Below are 27,796 nucleotides of genomic sequence, written 5' to 3'. Positions count from 1 at the left end.
GCCATTGCTCTAAATTATACTAAATACAGAACCAGGGACTATTGAACTACATATGAAGGATTCTTGGAAGGAACAATTTTAACTAAACACATGGTGGATTAGAAGGAGTTATTCACTTTATATAATTGTAGTGAGTCATTTAATATATAGTTAAGGTCTTTTTAAAATACCCATTATATCTACTTGCTCAAATACAAAGTTTTAGATACCAAAAAAAAAAAATACATATTTTATTATAATATGAGGAGAGGTGAACAGTTTTATTAGTTAAAATCTGATTTCAAATATAAGTTAGCTTATAGTTAGTGGCAAAGTAGGAACAAATAATACTGTACTGTCTTTTTGAATTCCTAATTTCCATAGTTTTCAATAAGTGAAGTTTCTCTTTTTCCAGGGGTTGAAGCAGAAGAATGGGGTAAATTTCTTCACACCAAAAATAAGGTAATCATACAAAAATATGTTGAAGAAGTAACATGTTGAAAACTTTTTTTTTTTGGTACAGGTAACTGATAATTTAGTTTTCTTATGATTGGCAATGTAGCACTGTTATCTTGAAGCAGTTGTTCTTATAAAATAAAACTTATCTTAGTAACATTTCTAACCATAGTAGTTTATTTAGAAAACATTTTAAATTGAGCCTTATTCTCTCTAATTTGGAGACTCTTAACTGTTGTAGGCTCAAGCAGCTTTGAAAACTCATATAAACTGACTCTCTGGCTCAGAATGATGTTTGTGTATATTAGAATTTGTTTATTAATTCTCTGAAGCAGATCCATAGACATCTGTGAAATTTATCAAAGCCCTCTTAGGAACTTTTTAAATCTTATTTTGAATACTTTTTTTTTGTTTCAATAATTTTTAGCTTTACACAGATTTTGATGAAATTCGACAAGAAATTGAAAATGAAACAGAAAGGATTTCAGGAAATAATAAGGTAGGCATCTTTTTAGAGCTGAAAAGTATAACCGTCAGTAAATTTATCATTAAGAGTATTCTGGTCTTTTAAACTAATGGAGTATTTTCTCAAATATATAAAAACTTCATATAAAACCACTTTTGTTTCTTAGAGCTTTCATATACAAACAGGTATTTCATTTAGATGTTTATTCTTGATCTTGTATATATCACTTTATTATATAGCTTTTCTATTTAATACTTCTTACAGTGTTATTTTTTTCCAGTGAATTGATTGTACTGTAACTCAAGAAGCAATATATAACTTACAAGATACATTTATTTTGAAGAGCTCTTTTTCTTACCTGGGTAAATTGAGATTTACTTATGAAAGCAAAGAGAGGCAAAGCAATGTGGTTTTTTTCTTTTTTCAGTGAAAATGAAAAGTAATGTTAACAACTGAATTGTTTTCTAAGATTCTGAGAATTTAAATTAGAGGTCTCAGATACCATTATATGGTAAAGGAGGCATATTTAAAGGAGGTACTGTCACCGCCTTCTTTAAATGCTACTATTTTCTGTGTCTTCTTTCTTTATTCTTACTACCTTTCTGTTCCCTTCCCTTTGTGTTGTTACCTCCATTCTTGAATGGATACATTTAATTGCACAACTGGGCCTGAGCTGAGTACTAATATTTTAAAAAATATATTTATTGAATCCTTTTATCTGCTGGGTACTGTGTTGGAAAGGTTTTCCTGACCCAAAGGCATTTTTGGAGCCATGTTAATTTCTTTATGCCTATTCAAAATATTTGTCTCTGTTAGAGTGATTGACTAAGATTTATTATTGAACTCTGGGTAGGTCACCTTTTAGTTACTGCTGCCCTATTTCCCTGATTGGGATTACTTGTTACTTATGTCTCACTCTGAATTCAAGAACCTCATAAATTTGGAAGTGATACATTGTTCTTTTGTTCAGCACTGAGTCTATTAAACATATTTAAGAAATGTTATCTGCTGAGAATCAGGAGAAAAGAATGTGAAATAACAGGTAATAAATTGTGTATATTAATAGTATAAGGTTGGATAGGATTATAACCTATGGCAGGCTGCCTTATTTTCTGTATGTTTCATTAGGTTTTGATTATTGAAATGTTTTAGAGATTATGGGTTAACATTTAAAAGCATCTAATGTATAATACTTGAAATGAGGTTTTACTTTAGCATTTTTATTTCATTGACATTTTAATGTGATTTTAATATAATATTTTAAAATTTATTTTTAGGGAGTAAGCCCTGAACCAATTCATCTCAAGATTTTTTCACCCAATGTTGTCAATCTGACACTTGTGGATTTGCCAGGAATGACCAAGGTAAAACTAGTTGTTACTCATTGTGGATGTGGTCATGTTTGTTTTTACTTGAACAAACAACATAGTTTTTCCTTAACCTCATATGGAATGATCAGCCTTTTTTTTTTTTTTCAATTATCTTGATCTTTTAGCAACATTTGACATAGTAGAGCCCTACTTTCTCCTTGAAACACTTTTCTTTACTCAGCTTCCAGGACACCACACTCTAGAGGATTATTTCTGATCTTACCAGCCACTCCTTCTCAGTCTCTTTTGCTGATTACTTATCTTCTCAATGTCTAAACAGTGAGTATCCCATAGCTCAATTTTTGGACCTCTTGTCAAGGGGGTACACTTAACCTCTTGATTTCATCCAGTCTTATGACTTATAAATATGAGTATCTGTATGCTGACAACATTCAGATATTTCCAGACTTATATATTCATCTTGTATGTCGACTTGACATATACACGTCCAACTTAAACCATGATGTGTCTAATACCAAATGCCTGATGTGTCCCTCAACCTGACTTGGTCTTTCTATAGTCTCCCCATCTCAATAAATGGCAACTCTGTTGTACCAGTTGCTTAGCCAAAAAGTTTGTAGTCATCTTTGACATTTCTTATCCTACACCCTACTTTCCATTCAGTTCAGTTCAGTCGCTCAGTCGTGTCCGACTCTTTGCGACCCCATGAATCACAGCACACCAGGCCTCCCTGTCCATCACCAGCTCCCGGAGTTCACCCAGACTCATGTCCTTCGAGTCAGTGATGCCATCCAGCCATCTCATCCTCTTTCTTCCCCTTCTCCTCTTGCCCCCAATCCCTCCCAGCATCAGAGTCTTTTCCAATGAGTCAACTCTTCACATGAGGTGGCCAAAGTACTGGAGTTTCAGCTTTAGCATCATTCCTTCCAAAGAAATCCCAGGGCTGATCTCCTTCAGAATGGACTGGTTGGATCTCCTTGCAGTCCAAGGGACTCTCAAGAGTCTTCTCCAACACCACAGTTCAAAAGCATCAATTCTTCGGTGCTCAGCTTTCTTCACAGTCCAACTCTCACATCCATACATGACCACCGGAAAAACCATAGCATTGACTAGATGGACCTTTGTTGGCAAAGTAATGTCTCTGCTTTTGAATATGCTATCTAGGTTGGTCATAACTTTCCTTCCAAGGAGTAAGCGTCTTTTAATTTCATGGCTGCAATTACCATCTGCAGTGATTTTGGAGCCACCAAAAATAAAATCTGACACTGTTTCCAGTGTTTCCCCATTTACTTCCCATGAAGTGGTGGGACCGGATGCCAGGATCTTCGTTTTCTGAATGTTGAGCTTTAAGCCAACTTTTTCACTGTCCTGTTTCACTTTCATCAAGAGGCTTTTTAGTTCCTCTTCACTTTTTGCCATAAGGGTGGTGTCATCTGCACATCTGAGGTTATTGATATTTCTCCCGGCAATCTTGATTCCAGCTCTTGCTTCTTCTAGCCCAGCATTTCTCATGATGTACTCAGCATATAAGTTAAATAAGCAGGGTGACAGTATACATCCTTGACGTATTCCTTTTCCTATTTGGAACCAGTCTGTTGTTCCATGTCCAGTTCTAACTATTGCTTCCTGACCTGCATATAGGTTTCTCAAGAGGCAGGTCAGGTGGTGTGATATTCCCATCTATTGAAGAATTTTCCACAGTTTATTGTGATCCACACAGTCAAAGGCTTTGGCATAGTCAATACCTGTTAGCACATCCTGTTAGCTTTTCTTAACTTAAAATATGGGCATACATTGTGAAATTTCAAATATGGTTCCAGACCATCCCAGTAAGTGAATATTGCAGTGAAGTAAGTATCACAGTAAAAGAAATATACAAATTTTTTTGTTTAGTGCATATAAAAGTTATGTTTATACTATACAATTAACCCTTGAACGAGGGTTTGAACTACATGGGTCTACTTATATGTGATATGTGAATTTTTTTTTAATGAATATATTGGAAAATTTTTTGAAGATTTGTAACAATTTGAAAAAACTTGCAGATACTTGCATAGCCTAGAACAACTGAAAAAGATTAAAAAAAATTAATAAACAAATCTAGTGTAAAAAGTTAAAATTTATCAAAATCTACACACACAGACTGTACATTGTACTTTAAGTAGAAAGAAATGTAAACAAATGTGAAGATGCAGCATTTAATCATAACTGCATAAGATTGGCTGTAGTACATACTGTACTAATGTAATAATTTCACAGCCGCCTTCTATTCCTGTTGCACTGAGCTCAAGTGTTGTTGAGTCTCCCAAAATGTTGTGTGACACAAATCATTTCTGAGTAGTTCATTGCTCCAGTAAATTGCATATCACAGTAAAATGTGATCTCTTGAGGTTCTTGCATGTTTTTTATCATGTTTAGTGTAATACTATAAAATGCTCGCCTAGAGCCAGATATCTTGGAGTCCGAAGTCAAGTGGGCCTTAGGAAGAAGAAGCATCACTGAGAACAAAGCTACTGGAGGTGATGGAATTCCAGTTGAGCTATTTGAAATCCTAAAAGATGATGCTGTGATGCTGTGATATTGTGCTGCACTCAATATGCCAGTGAATTTGGAAAACTCAGCAGTGGCCACAGGACTGGAAAAAGTCAGTTTCCATTCCAATCCCAAAGAAAGGCAATGTCAAAGAAAGCTCAAACTACCACACAATTGTAGTCATCTCACATGCTAGTAAAGTAATGCTCAAAATTCTCCAAGCTAGCCTTCAACAACACGTAAACCATGAACTTCCAGATGTTCAAGCTGGTTTTAGAAAAGGCAGAGGAACCAGAGACCAAATTGCTAACATCCATTGGATAACAGAAAAAAGCAAGAGTTACAAAAAAACATCTGCTTTATTGACTGTGCCAAAGCCTTTGACTGTGTGGATCACAATAAACTGTGGAAAATTCTGAAAGAGATGGGAATACCAGACCACCTGACCTGCCTCCTGAGACATTTGTGTGCAGGTCAAGAAGCAACAGTGAGAACCAGACATGGAACAATGGATTGGTTCAAAATCGGGAAAGGAGGATGTCAAGGCTGTATACAGTCACCCTGCTTATTTAACTCATATGCAGAGTACATTATGTGAAATGCTGGGCTGGATGAAGCACAAGCTGGGATAAAGATTGCCGGGAGAAATACCGATAACCTCAGATATGCAGATGACACCACCCTTATGGTAGAAAGTGAAGAGAAACTGAAGAGTCTCGATGAAAGTGAGAAGGGAGTGAAAACACTGGCTTAAAACTCAACATTCAAAAAACTAAGATCGTGGCTTCCAGTCCCATCACTTCATGGCAGATAGATGAGGAAACAATGGAAACAGTGACAGACTTTATTTTCTTGGGCTCCAGAAGCACTGCAGATAGTGACTGCAGCCATGAAATTAAAAAATGCTTGTTCCTTGGAAGAAAAATCTATGACCAACCTAGACAGCATATAAAAAGCAGAGACATTACTGTGCCAACAAAGGTCCGTTTAGTCAAAGCTATGATTTTTCCAGTAGTCATGTATGGATGTGAGAGTTGGATTATAAAGAAAGCTGAGCACCGAAGAATTGATTCTTTTGAACTGTGGTGTTGTAGAGGACTCTTGAGAGTCCCTTGGACTGCCAGGGGATCAAATCAGTCAATCCTAAAGGAAATCAGTCCTGAATATTCATTTAAAGTACTGATGCTGAAGCTGAAACTCTAATACTTTGGCCACCTGATGCAAAGAACTGACTCCTTGGAAAAGACCCTGATGCTGGAAAGATTGAAGGCAGGAGGAGAAGGGAACAACAGAGGGTATGATCATTGTATACTATCACTGACTCGAAGGACGTAAGTTTGAGCAAGCTCTGGGAGTTGGTAATGGACAGGGAAGCCTGGGGTGCTGCAGTCCATGGGGTCACAAGTCAGACGTCACTGAGTGACTGAACTGAACTGAACTGAATTGGGGTTCTTGCATTTTTTCATTGTGTTTAGTGTAATACTGTAAACCCTGAATAACACCATGAGACCCATATGAAGTGCCACTAGTGATGTTGGAAGTGCTTCCAACAAGCAGAGAGAAGTCATGACATTACAGGAAGTTAAAATGCTTAATCTACTCTGTCTGTAGATTGAGGCCTGCAGCTGTGGTTGCCCACCATTTCAAGATGAATGAATCCAGCTTAAGAAGCATTCTGAAAAAGGAAATTCATGAAGGCAATGCTGCAGCTATGCCAGGAAGCATGAAAACCTTGCACTTTATGTTAAATGCCTTTTTATTGAAATTTCAGCTTTTATCTGAGTATAGGATTTCTATAGGAAAGGCGTATCTGTAGACTAACATGATTTGAGAAAAAACATATTCAGTATATGACAACTTAAAGCAACAGGAAGGTGAATGATCTAAAGCTGGATTATATATTGCCAGCAAAAGATATGCTCAACATCACTCATTATCAGAGAAATGCAAATCAAAACCACTATGAGGTACTATTTCACACCAGTCAGAATGGCTGCAGTCCAAAAGTCTACTAGCAATAAATGCTGGAGAGGGTGTGGAGAAAAGGGAACCCTCTTACACTGTTGGTGGGAATGTAAACTAGTACAGCCACTATGGAGAACAGTGTGGAGATTCCTTAAAAAACTGGAAATAGAACTGCCTCATGATCCAGCAATCCCACTGCTGGGCATACACACTGAGGAAACCAGAAGGGAAAGAGACACGTGTACCCCAATGTTCATCACAGCACTGTTTATAATAGCCAGGACATGGAAGCAACCTAGATGTCCATTAGCAGATGAATGGATAAGAAAGCTGTGGTACATATACACAATGGAGTATTACTCAGCCATTAAAAAGAATACATTTGAATCAGTTCTAATGAGGTGGATGAAACTGGAGCCTATTATACAGAGTGAAGTAAGCCAGAAAGAAAAACACCAATACAGTATACTAACGCATAGATATGGAATTTAGAAAGGTGGTAACAATAACCCTGTGTACGAGACAGCAAAAGAGACAGTGATGTATAGAACAGTCTTATGGACTCTGTGGGAGAGGGAGAGGGTGGGAAGATTTGAGAGAATGGCATTGAAACATGTAAAATACCATGTATGAAACGAGATGCCAGTCCAGGTTCAATGCACGATACTGGATGCTTGGGGCTAGTGCACTGGGACGACCCAGAGGGATGGTATGGGGAGGGAGGAGGGAGGAGGGTTCAGGATGGGGAACACATGTATACCTGTGGTGGATTCATTTTGATATTTGGCAAAACTAATACAATTATGTAAAGTTTAAAAATTAAAAAAATAAAAAAAAAAAGAAAGTTTTGCTTAAAAAAAGTCAAGGTAATAGGAGGCAGCAGATGAGGTCTCAGATGCTATTAAGAAAATCATTAAGGAGAAAGGATATCTGCCTGAATAGGTTTTTAATGTTAATGCAGATGAAAGTGCCCTATTCTGGAAAAAAATGCCACAAAGGACATTTATTAGTAAGGAAGAGAAGCGAACACCAGAATTTAAGGAAGGAAGGGATAGGCCAGCTCTACTATTCTGTGCAAATGCAGGGGGTTTATGATTGGGACTGCCCTTATCTATAAAGCTGCTAACCCTCGATCCTTGAAGGCAAAAGATTAAACACCAGCTGCCAGTCTTTTGGTTGCTCAACAAGAAGGCCTGGACACAGATAACCCTTTTTCTGGATTGGTTCCATCAGTGCTTTGTCCCTGAAGGCAGGAGGTATCTTTCTAGTAATGGACTGACTTAAAGTTCTTTTGGTATTAGACAGTGCTCCAGGGCACAGGTGTTGAAGTGGTCTACTTGCCCCCAAACACAGTGTCCCTTATTCACCCTCTAAATCAGGGGTCATATGGACCTTTAAGGCTCATTACATACGGAACTGTATAGAAAGGATTGTCATTCCTGTGGAAGAGAACCCTGATAGAACATCATGAAAGTCTGGAAAGGATTACACTATTGAAGATGTTATTGAAAAAGCCATGAAAGCCATGAAGCCTGAAATAATAAATTCCTGCTGGAGAAAACTGTGTCCAGATGCTATGTATGACTTCAGGATTTACAACAGAACCAATCAAGGAAATCATAAAAGCAACTGTGGAGATGACCAAAAAAGAAACAGTGGGTTAGATGGGTGAAGGCTTTCAAGATATGGATCTCATAGAAATCCAAGAGCTAAAGCAGACACTATGTGAGAGGAATTAACAGAGGGCGACTTGATGGAGATGAGTGCTTCTGAAACAGTGCCAGATGAGGGGGGTGCATGTGTGGTCAGTCACTTCAGTCGTGTCCAACTCTTTGTGATCTTATAGACTGTAGCCTACCAGGCTCCTTTGTCCATAGGATACTTCAGGCAAGGATACTGGAGTGGGTTTCCATTCCCTCCTCCAGTGCATCTTCCTGACTGAGGGATCGAACCAGCGTCTCCTGCATTGCAAGCAGATTCTTTAATGCTAAGCCACCTGAGAAGCCCAGATGATGGGAAAGAAGATTTAAAAGAAACTGTACCGGAAAACATAACATTAGGCACTTCATGAGAAAAGTTACAGTTATTCAAGACTACTTTTGATTTGGTTGAAGAAGGAATGGAACCATACAGAAACATTTTTGGAGTGAAAAAAAAGTATCAGACAGAAATTATGATGTATTTCCATCAAGTTACACTGATTGTGCCTACCTCCCCTGCCTCCCCTTTGGCCTCCTCCACTTCTGCCTCTGCTACTCCTGAGACAGCAAGACCAGCTCCTCCTCTTCTTTTATCTACTTGATGTGAAGACGAGGGTGATCCACTTCCACTTAACAAATAGCAAATAATCATGAGTTCTGTTGTATGTGTCTTCTTGTGAAATGTAGTAACTATATGGGAAGAACTGTGTTTTTATGTCATCTGTGTCATCATTGCCTAAGTACTCATGTAGAACATTATGTACAAGACTTGTATTGAAGTGAATAGCGTATCCTTACATAGGCATGTGCTTAGTCGCTCAGTTGCATCTGACTCTTTGCAACCCCATGGACTGTAGCCCGCGAGGCTCCTCTCTCCATGGGGATTCTCCAGGCAAGGATGCTAAAGTGGGTTGCCATGCCCTTCACCAGGCGTCCGAACCCAGGGATCAAACCAGGTCTCCTGCATTGCAGGTGGATTCTTTACTGTCTGAACCACCAGGAAAGCCCTACATAGGCATAATGGAGTGATATTTTAATATAAAATAATGTGTTAGGCGTTTTTTTTTTTTTTTTACTATTTTGTAACTTTGCTTTCAAAGAGTTATATTACTGTACAGTATGCCTTCACTTACAATTGGAGAAACTGCATATCAGCCTATCATCACAGGTAATTGGTTTCTGTGTGGTATTATGAATATGACTTCAACATTGGAATCTATAAACATTTTATAATGATTCATTCTTTGCTGCATATTCTAGGCTACTGTGAAGCAATCATTTCAATTATACTAGGCTATCATAAAGCAATCTTATTGCTACTTCATTATCAATGCATGAATTGTTATATCTTTAAATAAATATGAATTTCTCTTTCACATTATCTTTTCATTTTTTGTATTTAGTGTCAGTAATGTATAACAACTAACAGTGTTTTGTATCATAAGACAGTATTGATGTAGGTACTCATAGATGAGATATCTTGTAAACAGATGACATAAACTTAAGCATTGACAGAGTACATACTGTAAATGTATTTTCCTTACAATTTTCTTACCAACATTTTCTTTATTGTAAGAATACAGTATATAATACATATAAAATATATATATATTGCCTATGTTGGTATAAGGCTTCTAGTCAACAAGAAGATATTTGTAGTTAAGTTTTTGGGGAGTCAGAAGCAGATTTTCAAGTATGTGAAGGGGTCAGTGCTCCTTAACCCTGTGTTATTCAAGGATCAACTGTAGTCTGTTAGGTGTGTAACAGCATTATGTCTAATAAAGCAATGTACATACCTTAGTTAAAAAAATACTTTATTTCTAAAAAAAATGCTAACCATCTGAACCTTCAGTGAGTTGGATGTCATCTTTCTGATGGTGGAGGGTTTGAAATATTTCAAAAACTACTAAAATGTGATACAGAGGCACAGAGTGAGCAAATGCTATTGGAAAAATTGGCTCCAATAGACTTTCTCTTTGACACAAACTTCAACATGTAAAAAATGAAAAATCTGAAAAATGAAATAAAACAAAGTGTGCCTGTATATCTGGAACTCTGTCATGTCTTACAAATTTATAGCTACCATCCTGAGCTAGCCACTGTCATCTCAGCTGGATTACCACCATAGTCTCCTAAAACATCTTCCTCATAATTTATTAACTAAGCAGCCAGAGTGATACTGTTAAAGTGAAAATAAGACTGTGTCATTCTTTGGCTCAGAATCTTTCTAGAGGCTTCCCATTTCACTCAGAATAAAAGCTTATGTTCTTAAAGAGATCTAAAGTATCTCCTTGACCTCTCTCTTATTACTCTTCTAATTCCTTTTGCTCCAGTCAGTCTTCTGCCATTGTGTTCAAGTGCTCATCCCCCAGATAGCTGCCTGTACCTCTCCCTTATCTCTTTCAGTTTGCAGTCATTCTCTTAAATGTCATTGCCTTGGTGAGGTCTCCCTGATTACTCAATTTAAAAGCATAATCCAATTTAAAATAATAGTTTAAAGTATAAGCTAAAGTATCACTAAAGTATCACTTTAAAGTATCACTAAAACTCAGTGAAGGCAGGAAATTTGGTCTTTGTCTTATTCACTACTGTGATATAATCTGATATATGGAATAGTACCTGAAATATAGTAGGTTGTCAATAAATATTTGCTAATTGAGTGAATGAATGAATTTGTCTCTAGACAGTTAACACTGACCAATCCTTAACATGGCAGATATTTAATATTTGCAGGAGTTACATTTTTGAGACTTATACATATTACCAAATTCGTATGTACATTGAAGTATATAAATTCATTTTAATTATCTGTAAATGGAGTAACACCTATATTCTGTGCATTAAATGGGGGAAAAAAGCTGAGTTGATTTTTATTACCTGTTCCTTGATCATCTGTGTTTTGTTCAGGTGCCTGTAGGTGATCAACCTAAAGATATTGAGCTTCAAATCAGAGAGCTCATCCTTCGGTTCATCAGTAATCCAAATTCCATTATCCTCGCTGTCACTGCTGCTAATACAGATATGGCAACATCAGAGGCACTTAAAATTTCAAGAGAGGTAGATCCAGATGGTAAGGATGGATATTAATTTTTAATGAGGTGTTTGGTTAACAGAGGTGAATCTGCCCTCAAGAGAGGAGTTTATAATTTTTAAAAGGAGTATCTCTAGCTAATAATGCTTTTCTATTTTACTTACAGTATCAAATAGAAATTTTGATGGAAATGGATAAATTGCTATACAGGCTAGGCAAAAATAGCTAATAAAAATTATATGTGAAAAAGTTTTAAAATTAAACATGATTAAAATTAGTTTAGAAAAGTATTTGTAAGCAAAGGTTAGAAAAACATTACCAAAATGATGGCAGAGGTAACGTTAGGAGGGATTATAGAGTAGGATTTTCCTTTATTAATACTTAAAAGCTTAATTTAATGGGTCATTTCTTTTCATTTTTGCATTTACCAGGTCGCAGAACCCTAGCTGTAATCACTAAACTTGATCTCATGGATGCAGGTACTGATGCCATGGATGTATTGATGGGAAGGGTTATACCGGTCAAACTGGGAATAATTGGAGTAGTTAACAGGTGAGCAATCAAGATCACAGCGTTCTCATTTCAAAGCAAACCTAAAGTTTTTGACTGAGTCTGAATGTGATACTATCCCTATATTTTCCCATTTTACTATAATCTTGGTATTGTTAAAGAAAGAAAAGAGATTCACTAAAACCCCCTGTAGATAGTTTTAAACAGAAAATGTTTATGAAGTAAGCAGTGCCACAAAATGGAAAAAATTTAATGGCTAGGCTTAAAAAAAAAAATCCCTACTATGTTATGTATGATGAGCGCACTGTATTAGAAAAAAGTATTATTTAGTTTACATCCAGTCAAGAAAGAGTTTTTTAAGGTGGTAGTATTTTAATAGATCGATGTAACCCCTAGCATTAATGATTCTATGCAATTGCCGGGATGTGACTTGGGAGACATTTTATTAAAGGTATCCTAATAATACCTAAAGGTAGCTGAAATTAAAAATTATGGACAGGAAACTGATTACTATTGAGTGTCGACTTATGTTTTAGACACTCTACTGTGAGAAATTTGCAAATAGTATCTCTTTGAACCTTCCCAACCTACCTGAGAGCTATTATATTAGTCTGTTTTACAGTCAGGAAACTTACTAAGTGATACATTTACCAAAGTCACATGGCTGGTGAAAGCAGAGCCAGATTCAAATGAAGATCTTAGTCCAAAACCTTTATAAAATAGGAAGCACTGAAACTGTCATGAGGTCAAGGTTCTACTCCCAGTTCATCCACAAACTAGGTGTAATGTGGGTTTAAATGATTCCTAAAATCTTTGGTCTCAAACCTTTTAAAATGAAAATGTTACTAATTGATGTCTTTATACTTGTCTGCTTCTAATCACACGTCTTTCTCCCTCACCCCTACTGTTTTTGTTTTTTTTTTTTAATTCCCATTATCTCTTTTCAAGGCAAGCAAGTGTTATAAAAGTGTTGTATTTGTAGATGGCTGCTCTCCAATTTAGTTTCTTGTCCATGGATAAAATACACAGTTGATTAAGACACATGTATTTTTACCTGTTACTTAAGAGTACTGCTTTTGACTGTGGTTAATGGTAATAATGTGGCCTATGTTATTCAAACATTGCTTACTTAAAAGTCACACAGTTTGAATCTTGGCTGAATTACTTAATATGTGACCTTGGGTAAATTAATTTCTCTGGGCCTTCCTTACTTTGTTATAAAATGAGACAATACCTATTGCATGGAATTGTTTGGAGAATTAAATAAAACAGATCACGTCAAGCATTATAGACAGTTCCTGGTGCCATCATCATCAATTTTAGGCTATCATTGTCATCCTCCTCACCACCCGAACTACTTCAGTCCAGTTCAGTTGCTCAGTTGTGTCTGACTCTGCGACCCCATAGACTACAGCACGCCAGGCTTTCCTGTCCATCACCAACTCCCAGAGTTCACCCAAACTCATGTCCATTGAGTCAGTGATGCCATCCAACCATCTCATCCTCTGTCATCCCCTTGTCTTCCTGCCTTCAATCTTTTCCAACATCAGGGTCTTTTCAAATGAATCAGCTCTTCGCATGAGGTGGCCAAAGTATTGGAGTTGCAGCTTCTGCATCAGTCCTTCCAATGAACTCAGGACTGATCTCCTTTAGATGGACTGGTTGGATCTCCTTGCAGTCCAAGGGGCTCTCAAGAGTCTTCTCCAACACCACAGTTGAAAAGCATCAATTCTTCGGTGCTCAGCTTTCTTTATAGTCCAACACTCATATCCATACATGACTACTGGAAAAACCATAGCCTTGACTAGACAGACCTTTGTTGGCAAAGTAATGTCTTTGCTTTTTAATATGCTGTCCAGGCTGGTCATAACTTTCTTCCTTAGGAGTAAGTGTCTTTTAATGTCATGTCTGCAGTCACCATCTGCAGTGATTTTGGAGCTCAAAAAAACAAAGTCAGACACTGTTTCTACTGTTTCCCCATCTATTTGCCATGAAGTGATGGGACTGGATGCCATGATCTTAGTTTTCTGAATGTTGAGCTTTAAGCCAACTTTTTTACTCTCCTCTTTCACTTTCATTAAGAGGCTCTTTAATTCTTCACTTTCTGCCATAGGAGTGGTGTCATCTGCATATCTGAGGTTATTGATATTTCTTCTGGCAATCTTGATTCCAGCTTGTGCTTCATCCAGCACGTTTCTCATGATGTACTCTGCATATAAGTTAAATAATCAGGGTGACAATATACAGCCTTGACATACTCCTTTTCCTATCTGGAGCCAGTTTGTTGTTCCACGTCCAGTTCTGACAGTTGCTTCCTGACCTGCATATAGATTTCTCAAGAGGTCAGGTGGTCTGATATTCCCATCTGTTTAAGAATTTTCCACAGTTTGTGGTGATCCACACAGTCAAAGGCTTTGGAATAGTCAGTAAAGCAGAAACATGTTCTTCTGGAACTTTTTGCTTTTTTCCATGATCCAGCAGGTGTTGCCAAAGTACTTAATACCACAGTTTACTTTAGTTGAAACAGTTTTGTTATTTTTCAACCTTAGGAGTCAGCTAGATATTAACAATAAGAAGAGTGTAACTGATTCAATCCGCGATGAATATGCTTTCCTTCAAAAGAAATACCCATCTCTGGCTAATAGAAATGGAACAAAGTATCTTGCCCGGACTTTAAACAGGTAACATTTTTTTACCTTTTGGAAAATGAGATGTTTTTGGTTTGCCAGTAGGTATCTGAGACCTTTGATGATCAGTTCCTTACATTTTTATAATGTGCTTGTCTATAAAATTTCACTTTTTGTTTCTTGTACAGTAGGTTCTTATAATGTATTTATTTTTATTGAGGTGTGTTCAGGTATGTCTGACTCATTGCAGCCCCATGGACTGTAGCCTGCCTGGCTCCTCTGTCCAGGAATTTTCCCAGCAGGAATATTGGAGGGGGTTGCCATTCCTTACTCCATGTGTTCTTCCCAACCCAGGGATCAAACTTCCATCTCTTGCGTTGGCAGGTGGTTTCTTTACCACTAGTGTGCCACCTGGGAAACCCTTTTATTGAGGTAGTCAGGATTAAATCATCATGTATTCTAGGAATGTGCAAGTGATTTTTAAAATACATTAATCATGAAATTATTTACAGTCATTGTACTTAATGATAGAAATAGATGGCAGTTGACTTCAGTTCCATTTTGTATTTCAGGAACTGAATTAAAATTTATAATTTTCACATAATCATGTCCTAATTAGGATGTCTTCTAGTCCTGTTCATAAAAAGGATGTAAGCTGTACACCTTGAATTCTTAATACCCACTGATGGTATTAGATCATTCAAGGGATTAGAAGAGCTTTCTAGATGATTTATAAACAACTTAAGTGAAAGCTATTTCCTTCTATTGTTGTCATTCAGTTGCTAAATCGTGTCTGTGTCTTTGCTTATTCCCTAAATAAATTAAAGGTGGATGGACATGGATCTTAACAAGATTGATTTTCACTGTGCTGGGTACCTATTGTAAAAGATAAGTCAGAAACCAAAATAATGTAGGTATAATTAGATTGTGTAGCTTACTTTCTTTAAGGTAATTGTAGTAATAGAGAAAAATTTTTTTTAATTTATATTTCTCTATCAGTTGTTACCATTTATTGGATTGAAGGTAAATTTAAAAGGTATTTTAACAAGACAGTTTCCTTCATGTCATTTTTTTTTTCAGACTAAATATTTATGTCTAGTCTAAAATTGCATTATTTCCTGCCAAGACAAGTTGTTTGACAGGGTTCCCCATTATTTGCATTTTTAAAATTTGAGCTGCTTGGATCTTCAAAATACACAATTTTACTTTAAAATTCTTCCTTTCTAACCTTTGTTAGGTTACTGATGCATCACATCAGAGATTGCTTACCAGAGTTGAAAACGAGAATAAATGTTCTAGCTGCTCAATATCAGTCTCTTCTAAATAGCTATGGTGAACCTGTGGATGATAAAAGTGCTACTTTACTCCAGCTTATTACCAAATTTGCCACAGAATATTGTAATACTATTGAAGGAACTGCAAAATATATTGAAACGTCAGAGCTGTAAGTAAGAAATTTCTCTATGGATTTGGCTACCTGGATTGCTAGGTTAGATAAAGAAGAAAGATACAGATCTTTTGTTACAGTGACTTTGAGATTATCTGATTATGATTTATTATCTGTAAACAGGAATATCATTTTGTAGAAATTATGAACGATATCTGATAGGTATGTAAAATGCTTTATAAAATATGTAAAAATATGTAAAACATGGTAAAGTTTCAGGTTTTTTTTTAAAAAACAAGACTTTAATTGATAAGTATAACATTTTCTAATTTAAAAAAGTTTGTTTCTTTAATATGGACAACAACATTGTTCATGAAAAAATAAAAAAATGCAGATAAGTAAAAAGTGTAAAGTGTAAGGATAAATTCCTTTAAATTCCATCATCCAGAAATAATCCCTGTTACTTTGGCATTAATCTAGCATTTTTCTATGTATTTATAAAACATAAATGCCTATAATACACATCTTTAAAAATCAGATGCTACAGAATCATTTCTTTAAATCAACTTGTCACAAACAACTAGTAGAAATTGCATATTTGTATTTTCAACCTTAAGATTTACATAGTAGTTTACTTTTTAGACTTGTTCAATGAGTCCCCTACTCTTGATAGTTTGCTTTCAGTTATACACAAATATATACAATGTTGTGATGGACTATCTTTGGAGCATGTATCCAAGTAAATTCTTAGGGTAAATTTCTAGAAGTAGAATTACTAGATCAAAAGATATATCACACCCTCAAAGTCTTTTATCATTGCTGTATTAGTAGTGCATGCTAAGTTGCTTCAGTTGTGTCTTGCTCTTTGCGACTCTGGACTGTAGTCCACCAGGCTCCTCTGTCCAGGGGATTTTCCAGGCAACAATACTGGAGTGGGTTGCCATGCCTACCTCCAGGAGATCATCCTGACCCAGGGATCAAACCTAGATCTCTAACGTCCTCCAACATGTTAGGAGGTCTCTAACATCCTCCTGCATTGGCAGGCAGGTTCTTTACTACTAGTGCCACCTGGGATATTAGTAGTAGATTGTATTGTTTTACTAGTAGCAATATATAAGAATATATTTCTCTGAACTCTCACCTTTAAAAAGCCTTTTAATTTTGAAAAATAACTAGATTTCTAGCAAGTTACAGATTAATGTACAGAGAGGTCCCATTCACCCTTCACCCCACCTCCCCCAGCACTGACATCCTGCATATCTGTAGTACAATAACAAAGCAAGAAAATGGACATTGGTACAATCCACAAAGTTTATTCAGATTTCACCAATTACACTTCATGTGTGTGTGTGGGTGTACAGTTCTGTGTACTTTATGTGACCCTGGTAGCCTTCTGTGTGAGTTAACTCCATAGAATATTTATATCTTTGTAATTATCTAATCAAGCCTCATTAGAACATTGAAGAGAGACCATTTATATCTCTTTCAAGGACTGGAGAGCTCCATAGTTAAGAATGCATTTGGGTTGGGCTGTGAATAGAATATGGGGAAGGCTGTAAGCAGTAAGTAGAAGGGTATTTTAGGCTTTGGAATAGCAAAGAATAGTTCAGGGGGAATTTGGAGAATGGCAGGTACAGTGATGGGATGTAACAGGAAGTAAGGGAGGAAAGATGTCTAATAAGAACAAGACTGTGGAAAGTGTAATATGTCAGAATTTGAAGAGCTTCCTACTATAAAAAAATGAAAACATTTTTGGTCACAGGAGTTCCCCACTTTAGAAGGGTAATTCTGGTCATTATGGAAACTATTTGGAGAAGGTAAAGGTTGGAGGCAGAGTGACTAGTTACTGGTAATTTTAACTATTTTAAAGTATAATACATACTATTAAGTATATTCACAATATTGTACAACCATCAAATAGTATCTATTTCCAAGATTTTTCATCATCCCAAATAGAAACTCTGTATCAAATAAACAGTGATACCTGTCTTCCTCTCTTCTCCTAGCCCATGGTAACCTCTGACTTACTTTCTGCCTATGTGAATTTCCCTATTCTAGTTATTTCATATAAGGAGACTCATACAATATTTGTCCTTTTCTGTCTGGGTTATTTCACTTAGTATAATGTTAGGCTGGTACCTTCTGCCTAGGCTACTGTAAGAAAGTAGTGAATAGTGATGGAAAATAGAGAAGAACAAATGATGTGGGGGGATATATCATATTTGTAAAGTTTCAACTGGACTTGAATGAAAAAAATAAAAGATAATACCAGGATTTCTAGTCATTAAGACAGGAAACACAAGGTATCCAGTATGTAGGCCTAGAGATTTAATTTGTTTAAAGCAGGGATAAGCTCATTGGCTAAGAATCATTTTTACATTTTTTAAATGGTTGAAAAAAAATTCAAAGAATTTTTTATGTAGTGTATATGTAAAGTTCAAATTTTAGTGTGTGTAAGTTTACAGGAACATAGCTATGCTTATTTGTTTACATACAGTCTGTGGTTGCTTTTGTGCTCAATGGCAGAATTGGTGAATTGTGACAAAGGCCTGAAAAGTCTAAAAGTATTTAACTGGCCTTTCATAGAAAAAGTTTGCTGATCTCTACTCTAGATTGTGAATAAATAGAAATTAGTTAGTTCAGTCGCTCAGTTGTGTCTGACTCCTTGAGACCCCATGAACCGCAGCATTCCAAGCCTCCCTGTCCATCACCAGCTCCCGGAGTTCACCCAAACCCATGTCCATTGTGTTGGTGATGCCATCCAACCATCTCATCCTCTGTTGTCCCCTTCTCCTCCTGCCCTCAATCTTTCCCAGCATCAGCGTCTTTTCAAATGAGTCAGCTCTTTGCATCAGGTGGCCAAAGTATTGGAGTTTCAGCTTCAACATCAGTCCTTCCAGTGAACACCCCGGACTAATCTCCTTTAGATGGACTGGTTGGATCTCCTTGCAGTCCAAGGGACTCTCAAGAGTCTTCTGCAACACCACAGTTCAAAAGCATCAATTCTGCGCTCAGCTTTCCTTATAGTCCAACTCTCACATCCATACATGACCACTGGAAAATATCCTTAAGGAGCGTGTGGTCTAGTTGAAAACTAGAGCAGAGAAAAATGTTTAGTTGTTCTTAGTTAACTGATGTTTTCTGACAGTACAGTTTACTCTGTGTGTGCACGCGTGCATGCATATATGAATGCCTTTTGTGAAATGACTCCCCATTAAAAAGATTAGAGTAATTCGTTCATAATACAGTTGAGAATACATGGAAATGGTCTAAAGGTAGTTGTCTGTCATCTTAATGCTTACAGAAAGACTTCTAGTTTGTAGTGTCTTTCCTTTTAGTAATACTAGAAATCATATATTTCATTGACTTTCAGATGTGGTGGTGCTCGAATATGTTATATTTTCCATGAGACTTTTGGGCGAACCTTAGAATCTGTTGACCCTCTTGGTGGCCTTAACACTATTGACATTTTGACTGCCATTAGAAATGCAACTGTGAGTATGGTTAACTTTTAGAATGTTTTGAAATGAGGTTAAAGATTATTTTTAAATCCATATATATTTTTTAACGAATGGTACAGTTTGTTATTTTGCTCTTATTCTTGAAATTAGGAAGTACTTTTCATGAAAAAATACCAAAAAATGTGATTTATTTTAACCTTAGGGAAGAACCAAAATTATATGTAGCTATAAGAGCTCAAAATCTTATGTTTTTAGGGTCCTCGTCCTGCTTTGTTTGTGCCTGAAGTTTCATTTGAGTTATTGGTCAAACGGCAGATCAAACGTCTGGAAGAGCCCAGCCTCCGTTGTGTGGAACTGGTTCATGAAGAAATGCAAAGGATCATTCAACACTGTAGCAATTACAGTACACAGGTACTGAGAAATGTAACAGGTTTCTATTAGGTAGTAAAAGACAGGAGCTGATGATTTCAAGGGGCAGGAGGAAATACAGAAGATGGGCTTAAAGTTAAAATTTTAGTTCCTTATCTAAAAGTGATATTTGAAATAGTATAGTTAAATATAGCTTCCAAATCTGGTTTAGTATTTCAGTGATTAGTTTTCCTTCAAACCAAACAGACTGTTTCTTACTTCCATCATTTATAGGAGTTGTTGCGGTTCCCTAAACTTCATGATGCCATAGTTGAAGTAGTGACTTGTCTTCTTCGTAAACGGTTGCCTGTTACAAATGAAATGGTGAGCTGTTACTTCATAAATCATTGTAGTCACTGTTAATAAAATCATTTTGTATACTTCATGAATTTAGGCATAGTTTCCCAGTGTATCAAAAAGAAAAATGAATTTCAGTCTTATTTCGAAGGAAACTTCAGTAGTTCTGGTATAAAAAGCATTTTTCCTCATATTTTAGTCATTGTTAGCCTGCAGCCACATTTTCCTAAAAATAGCCAGCAGAAGTTTATTGTTGAAGATTGTATTCAGGTTAGCTTTATTACATATATGGACTTCCCAGGTAGCGCAGTGGTAAAGAATATGCCTGCCAATGCAGATAGACCCAAGAGACACAGGTTTGATCCCAGGTTGGGAAGATCCCCTGAAGTAAGAATGGCAACCCACTCCAATATTCTTGCCTGGAAATCCTATGGACAGAGAAGCCTGGCAGGCTACAGTCCATGGGGCTGCGATGAGTCAGACATGACTGGGTACAGCTCAATAAAAATAAATACATTATAAGAACCTACTGTACAAGAAACAAAAAGTGAAATTTTATAGACAAGCACATTATAAAAATGTAAGGATTAAAAATGTAATCAAAAGTCTCAGATACCTATTGGCAAACCAAAAACATCTAATTTTCCAAAAGGTAAAAAATGTTACCTGTTTAAAGTCTGGACAAGATATTTTGTTCCATTTCTATTAGCCAGAGAGGGGTACTTCTTTTGAAGGAAAGCATATTCATCATTGAATGAATCAGATACATTCTTCTTGTTGTTAATATCTAGCTGGCTTCTAAGGTTGGAAAAATTAACAAAACTGTTTCAACTAAAGTAAACTGTGGTACTAAGTACTTTGGATGGTGAGAAGGATGACAGTGATAGCCTAAAATTGATGATGATGGCACCAGGAACTGTCTATAATGCTTGACGTGATCTGTTTTATTTAATTCTCAAAACAATTCCATGCAATAGGTATTATCTCATTTTATAACAAAGTAAGGCCCAGGGAGATTAATTTACCCAAGGTCACATATTAAGTAATTCAGCCAAGAGTCAAACTGTGTGACTTTTAAGTAAGCAATGTTTGAATAACGTAGGCCACGTTATTACCATTAACCACAGTCAAAAGCAGTACTCTTAAGTAACAGGTAAAAATACATGTGTCTTAATCAACTGTGTATTTTATCCATGGACAAGAAACTAAATTGCAGAGTAGCCATCCACAAATACAACACTTTTATAACACTTGCTTGCCTTGAAAAGAGATAATGGGAATTAAAAAAAAAAAAAAGCAGAGTACGGGTGAGGGAGAAAGACGTGTGATTAGAAGCAGACAAGTATAAAGACAACAATTAGTAACATTTTCAAAGGTTTGAGACCAAAGATGTTAGGAATCATTTAAACCCACATTACACCTAGTTTGTGGATGAACTAGGAGTAGAACCTTGACCTCATGACAGTTTCAGTGCTTCCTATTTTATAAAGGTTTTGGACTAAGATCTTCATTTGAATCTGGCTCTACTTTCACCAGCCATGTGACTTTGGTAAATGTATCACTTAGTAAGTTTCCTGACTGTAAAACAGACTAATATAATAGGTATGTTGGGAAGGTTCAAAGAGATACTATTTGCAAATTTCTCACAGTAGAGTGTCCAAAACATAAGTAGACAGTCAATAGTAATTAGTTTCCTGTCCATAATTTTTAATTTCAGCTACCTTTAGGTATTATTAGGATACCTTTAATAAAATGTCTCCCAAGTCACATCCTGGCAATTACGTAGAATTACTAATGTTAGGGGTTACATCGATCTATTAAAATACTACCACCTTAAAAAACTCTTTCTTGACTGGATGTAAACTAAATAATACTTTTTTCTAATACAGTGCACTCATCATATGTAACATAATAGACAAGGATTTTTTTTAAGCCTAGCCATTAAATTTTTTCCATTTTGTAGCTCGACTTACTTCACATACACAGAGTTGGATACGACTGAGCACAAATACATATAGCAGCACTGATCTAATGGCAAGTTGGTTTTAATCTTCAGCCTGGTAAACTGAGCCTTTATATAGCAAGTTATTTTTTAACTTTGATGTATGTCAGGATAATTTGGCTGTTTGTACAGCTTGCTTGTTTGATGACCTAATGTCAGAATATCATGGCTGCTGTCCTTAAAAATAAAATCCTGAAATTGGCGTAAATATGAGATAAGCATTTGAAATTGTCCCTATTGCCTCTAATTGTTGACTGTTTCTTTTTTTCCTTTCTGGTCTCTAAAAGTGCATTTGGGTCCTTGGCTCAGGGTGGTGAGCCCCAGTGGACATTTACTTGCATTTACTTTACAAGTACAAAACCGTCCTTGGAGTATAGGATGTAAGTGCTGCTGCTTCGCTGTTTGGCAAGCATAAGCACGAATTGAGATGAGTGAGAACATGATTAGCCTGATCTTGGACTCTACCCACTGATACCAGAGTCATCAGAAATTCATTGAAATAAATCATTTTCACTGGTTTTGATCTTTTAGTGCTGTTCTGATACCTGAGATTTGTTAGGACAGTGAAATGAAGGACTTAGTTTAATCTCTCTATAATGCTAGAGTATAATTAATTCCAACTTTCCTTTTTGATTATTGTCCCAATTAGGGTTTTGAACTACATATATTTAAACTAGGTGCTTCATAATTAAGGCTAATCAATTAGGTTAGCTCAGGCCTTTAAATGTATCCTTTACCCAAGTAAAGTTAACATCTTTACCTTATATCTGAATCTGTAATGTTTTATTATTGAACCTGAACTTTTGACATGGAATAGTGGGTGATCTAAGGTTTGTATATAGGAAAGTTGTTTGGAAGTTAGATACGCATTTACTAGATAACTTTTTCCCCCCTAACAGTATACTTCTATCTGCTTCAATGTGAGAAATGCAGTCTTAGATGCTGAAATGTAAATAATTTAAAAGAGAGAGCAAATTATTATTTGGTATAAGATTTATCAGTTGGAGTATAATTATCAAATATTTATTTAGGCATGTTTCCTGTATGGTCTTTCAGAATTTATCTGTTAAATAAGTTTATATGTTTCCTAAATTAAATTAGGTTGGCATAATATTGTATATAGCCTAATTTTATTTTTTTCTAGGTCCATAACTTAGTGGCAATTGAATTGGCTTATATCAACACAAAACATCCAGACTTTGCTGATGCTTGTGGGTTAATGAACAACAATATAGAGGTAAATACAATTTGAATTTGTGTTTTTTAAGAGAGAAAATCTGTTTTAGATCAATTATATCAAATTTACTGAGCAAGGAATAAGTATAAGACATTTGTGTACCTTATTATTGTCACATTCCAAGAATTATGCTGAGGGCATTACATTGTTTTCTTAAATTTAATCCTCAACACCACCTGGAGGCATTGTTCTTGTTTTCTGCTTATGAAACTGTAACTCAGAGAGGATCTGGGGCTCATTGATCTAGTATTTGTATTTGAAGGACTGCCTGGTTCCATTTCAGTTAACTGTTGTTGCAGTTTATTAGACTGAAGTATGTAAAACAGTGGATGTTTAAACTTGTTTTTACTTGATTCTGAAAGCTTTGAAGGAAACAATCCAAGAATTACCTAAATTATAGTGTATTTAGAAAAACAGTACTGTTTCACCACTACTGTGGTTGCTGCATTTCATGGATCCTTTCTTTTTTCCATTTGAGGTTAATGTTGTAGGTTGCATAAGAACTCAGAAGGAGCCAAGGCTGATGGATAGAATGATTTATCTGGATGCATTTTGTTCTCTGCCATTTTTATACAAAACAGTAAAATTTTCTGCTGTTTTAATAGTCCAGGAAGACCTGTCTCTCTTCTGTAGCAAATTTTCTCTTATGCACATGGGTGGAGAGAAAATCGTAAACATGGAATTTGGGAACTGCAAGGGACCTTTTAGTTAAAAAGATGAAGAACCCAAGACCCACAGCTGATAACAGCTATTACTTTACTGCTTATTTTGCTGGACACTGTTAGAGGGGAAAAGCACCTTCTCTTTAACAGGTACAGGGAACTGTTTTTTAGCTGCATAGTTGAGGTAACTCCTATTGTCAGAAAAAATTCCAGAAAATTGCTGTGGCCCAGCTTCAATCTCTGATTGAAGAACTAAGGTCTTGCAAGGTGGGTAGCATGGCCAGAAAAAATTCCAAAACACGTATAAGTAAGGCACTTTAAAACACTTAAGAAAGTGGATTATAAAACAGTTATCATGTTAAAAATTGGCATGTAGACACTCTAAGATAGGAGTTAGTTCTTGTAACACAGAAACCTTCAAGGAAAATTTGTGCCTGAAACAGTTTTTCTAATACTGACAAGGTCATTTATGATATGATTTCAGATCAGTATTTTTCTTACAAGTGAATGTCTCTGATTTTAATGACTATGCGTCAGAGAACAAACACATAGATACTCTCATTTAATCTTTAGAGCACCCTTATAAAGGTGATGTTAATAGACTAGGAAACCGGGGCTGAGAGTTAGTAACTTGTTAACAAAGCAAGTAAGCCAGCTCTCCGGGGCCAGCTAAGGTCATAACTGGTTGGTAATAGACTAGCTTGAAAATTTCTGGTCTCTTGATTCCTCTGCCTTTTGCTTTGTGTCCTTCTTCAAAATGTACATTTAAATGCTAATTTGTAATTCTGAAAATTGTTAAAAATCCATATATTTTTATCATTTGCTGTATTTTTATTTTTTCCTTTTTTGTTTTTAAATTTTATTTTATTTTTAAACTTTACAACATTGTATTGGTTTTGCCAAATATCGAAATGAATCCGCCACAGGTATACATGTGTTCCCCATCCTGAACCCTCCTCCCTCCTCCCTCCCCATACCATCCCTCTGGGTCGTCCCAGTGCACCAGCCCCAAGCATCCAGTATCGTGCATCGACCCTGGACTGGCGACTCGTTTCATCTATGATATTATACATGTTTCAATGCCATTCTCCCAAATCTTCCCACCCTCTCCCTCTCCCACAGAGTCCATAAGACTGTTCTATACATCAGTGTCTCTTTTGCTGTCTCGTATACAGGGTTATTGTTACCATCTTTCTAAATTCCATATATATGCGTTAGTATACTGTATTGGTGTTTTTCTTTCTGGCTTACTTCACTCTGTATAATAGGCTCCAGTTCATCCACCTCATTAGAACTGATTCAAATGCATTTTTTTTAATGGCTGAGTAATACTCCATTGTGTATATGTAGCATAGCTTTCTTATCCATTCATCTGTTGATGGACATCTAGGTTGCTTCCATGTCCTGGCTATTATAAACAGTTCTTTTTTTATAGTGAAAAAGTTAGTATAATTTGTTACAAAATTTTCTTACCCAAAAACATCATTGTGAAGCTTTGTTAACGTACACCTTTTTTGCAAGTCTGAGTTCATGAAATGCTTTCTGCTCAGGAGCATTTTGACTGCATTTAACTTAAATGCTTTTCTGCTGTATTTGATGCTGCTTATGAGCCAGTATTAACACCTCTGTCCTTCTATATTTTCATAGTCTTGCACCTATTATGGTGCTTGACATACAGTAGGTACTATTGGTTTGAATTTACAGTTTCTTTAGTTTGGTACCAGAATTACATTGATGATATCAACAAATTAGAAGAGTGGCAGGTGATCAGTCTGTTAAACTACCCAGGTTGTAGAACAGACTGTCAGTTTCTAACACTAAGAAAGCAGAACATTCTTATAGATATTTCTTATTGTTTTGTGAGAATTGTGTGAAAGTAACAGAAATGGCAGCAGGTTAGAGTGATTTTTAAAGGCTTTGCTTAAGATTTCTGTGATCTGTGTACTTCAGATTCTATATGGTATGTTGAAGGCTTATGTACTTTTATGTGGGAAGAGTTTAAATCAGTGATTCTTAACTGAGTGGGAAAGGCAGAGATGATGCTGGTCCACTGCCCCTCCCTTGAGAGTTCTGGTACAGGAAGCCACTATTACTGATGTTGTATTTATCCTTCCGGTATGTTGGGGCAGAAAAAAAGACTGAGAAGCATTGGGTTAAATGATTTCTTGTTTGTTTTAAAATATAATTATGGCATGAGTCTCAACAGTGGGAGGATACACTGTTAGTTATTCCATACTTTTCAGTTAAGCTGCACATTTTTTTTAGTAGCTTACATCTCTTATGTTCTGATAATCATGAATCTTTTGCTTGCTTGTGTTTCATAGGAACAAAGGAGAAACAGGCTAGCAAGAGAATTGCCTTCAGCTGTATCACGAGACAAGGTAAAAAATGTTTTTAAAGCATATTCCCAACAAATATGCAGAGATGGACTGGTGAGCCTCAGAATATTACTGAGTTCTGGGAGTAATTTTTTCTTCTCACTTTAATACTCCATTGGCATATTTGAGTAAAGGTATGCAAGTTTCAGAACAGGCTTTGAGTAATTTAAAGATAAAATATTTTTAATACATTGGAATAAATGCTTAAAGGTGGATTTTAAGTATCAAGGCTTTTTGAAGAATTCAGTGACTGTGAACTTTGTAAAATTAGTTGAAATGACTAATGACTTTATTATAACAAGGGGTTTTTTTGGAGAGGGAAGATGGCAATATGTGCGTACCAGGTTTTAGCTTCCTGTAATAGTTGCATGTATTGGTTTTTGTGTAAAAATCTGTTACCTTGAATTCTTTACCAGAAAAGGTCTTATCATCTTGTAAAAATCAAAATGAAGCTTTTGGATTTGAACTTTTCTTAGGAATTCATCTGAACAGCCTTAAACAAAGGTGACAACAGTGACGGTAGTACAGGAAAGAAGGCAAAATAAACAATACGTCCCATTTTTGTTTTTCATGGGGAAAATTCGTATTTATAGAATGTTTCTGAATGCATTTTTGGCATCCTTGATTTCTTTTTCCCTGAATTTTTTGCCTTTAGTCTTCTAAAGTTCCAAGTGCTTTGGCACCTGCCTCCCAGGAGCCCTCCCCTGCTGCTTCTGCTGAGGCTGATGGCAAGGTCTGTTCTGATTCTTAATCTAAGCCTGCATGCCTAATTTGGTGCAACATAATCATCTGGAAACAATACACTGAATAGCAGAATATTAATATGGGATATTGTGCTAAGACCAAATTTTAGTCTAATAGAAATTTTAAATCTTTTAACAGTGTATACTTCATAACATAAATTTGTTAACATGCTTTTGCTTGCAATATGAAGATGCAGACAGAAAAAGAATTTAAAGAGGAAATTATCCTGCACTTTTTGAATTTCAAGCCATTGGTATTTAAATTTTGGTTGTTAAACTGCATGTTTTAACATATCTTTTAACAGTTAATTCAGGAGAGCAGAAGAGAAACTAAAAATGTGAGTCTTGCTTTTCAGAAACACTTGTCTTCAAAACCATTGAAGAACTTGTTTGTAACAGTGGCATCTATCTCTCATTGTCTTTATGTTTATTGTTTCTCTTATTCAACTAACTTCTAAGATGGTATTAATTCTAGTTTTAACATTGTTTTAAATAATAACAGCTTTTCCTACTGTTTTCTATTACCTTCAAGAATAGTGTTGAATTTAATATTTTGGTAGGAAATTAAAATTCTGGAGATGAAAATTGTACTTTTGGACTTTTCCTCTTTAAAGGTTCTGAGAT

The 27,796-nt window shown here is 36.0% G+C and overlaps 1 protein-coding gene across 8 annotated transcripts in view; it reads left to right on the top strand.

Moving 5' to 3' along the window:
* Positions 1-27,796, top strand: part of DNM1L (dynamin 1 like) — a 59,976-nt gene that overhangs the window by 28,761 nt on the left and 3,419 nt on the right. For 2 of the 8 annotated variants that reach the window (XM_061417437.1, XM_061417431.1), the window contains 14 exons: positions 395-441; positions 863-934; positions 2,179-2,265; positions 11,337-11,499; positions 11,892-12,012; positions 14,520-14,651; positions 15,835-16,041; positions 19,358-19,478; positions 19,701-19,856; positions 20,088-20,177; positions 23,297-23,389; positions 26,376-26,432; positions 27,085-27,162; positions 27,478-27,510. In XM_061417437.1, coding sequence (XP_061273421.1) covers positions 395-441; positions 863-934; positions 2,179-2,265; positions 11,337-11,499; positions 11,892-12,012; positions 14,520-14,651; positions 15,835-16,041; positions 19,358-19,478; positions 19,701-19,856; positions 20,088-20,177; positions 23,297-23,389; positions 26,376-26,432; positions 27,085-27,162; positions 27,478-27,510 — 1,457 coding nt within the window. The remainder of the gene's footprint in view (positions 1-394; positions 442-862; positions 935-2,178; positions 2,266-11,336; positions 11,500-11,891; positions 12,013-14,519; positions 14,652-15,834; positions 16,042-19,357; positions 19,479-19,700; positions 19,857-20,087; positions 20,178-23,296; positions 23,390-26,375; positions 26,433-27,084; positions 27,163-27,477; positions 27,511-27,796) is intronic. The other 6 variants (XM_061417438.1, XM_061417432.1, XM_061417435.1 and 3 more) reach the window with 3 other exon arrangements.

The sequence above is a fragment of the Bos javanicus genome, chromosome 5, assembly GCF_032452875.1.
Source record: "Bos javanicus breed banteng chromosome 5, ARS-OSU_banteng_1.0, whole genome shotgun sequence".
NCBI classification, from domain to species: Eukaryota; Metazoa; Chordata; class Mammalia; order Artiodactyla; family Bovidae; genus Bos; species Bos javanicus.
This window is presented reverse-complemented; position numbering and strand designations above follow the sequence as displayed.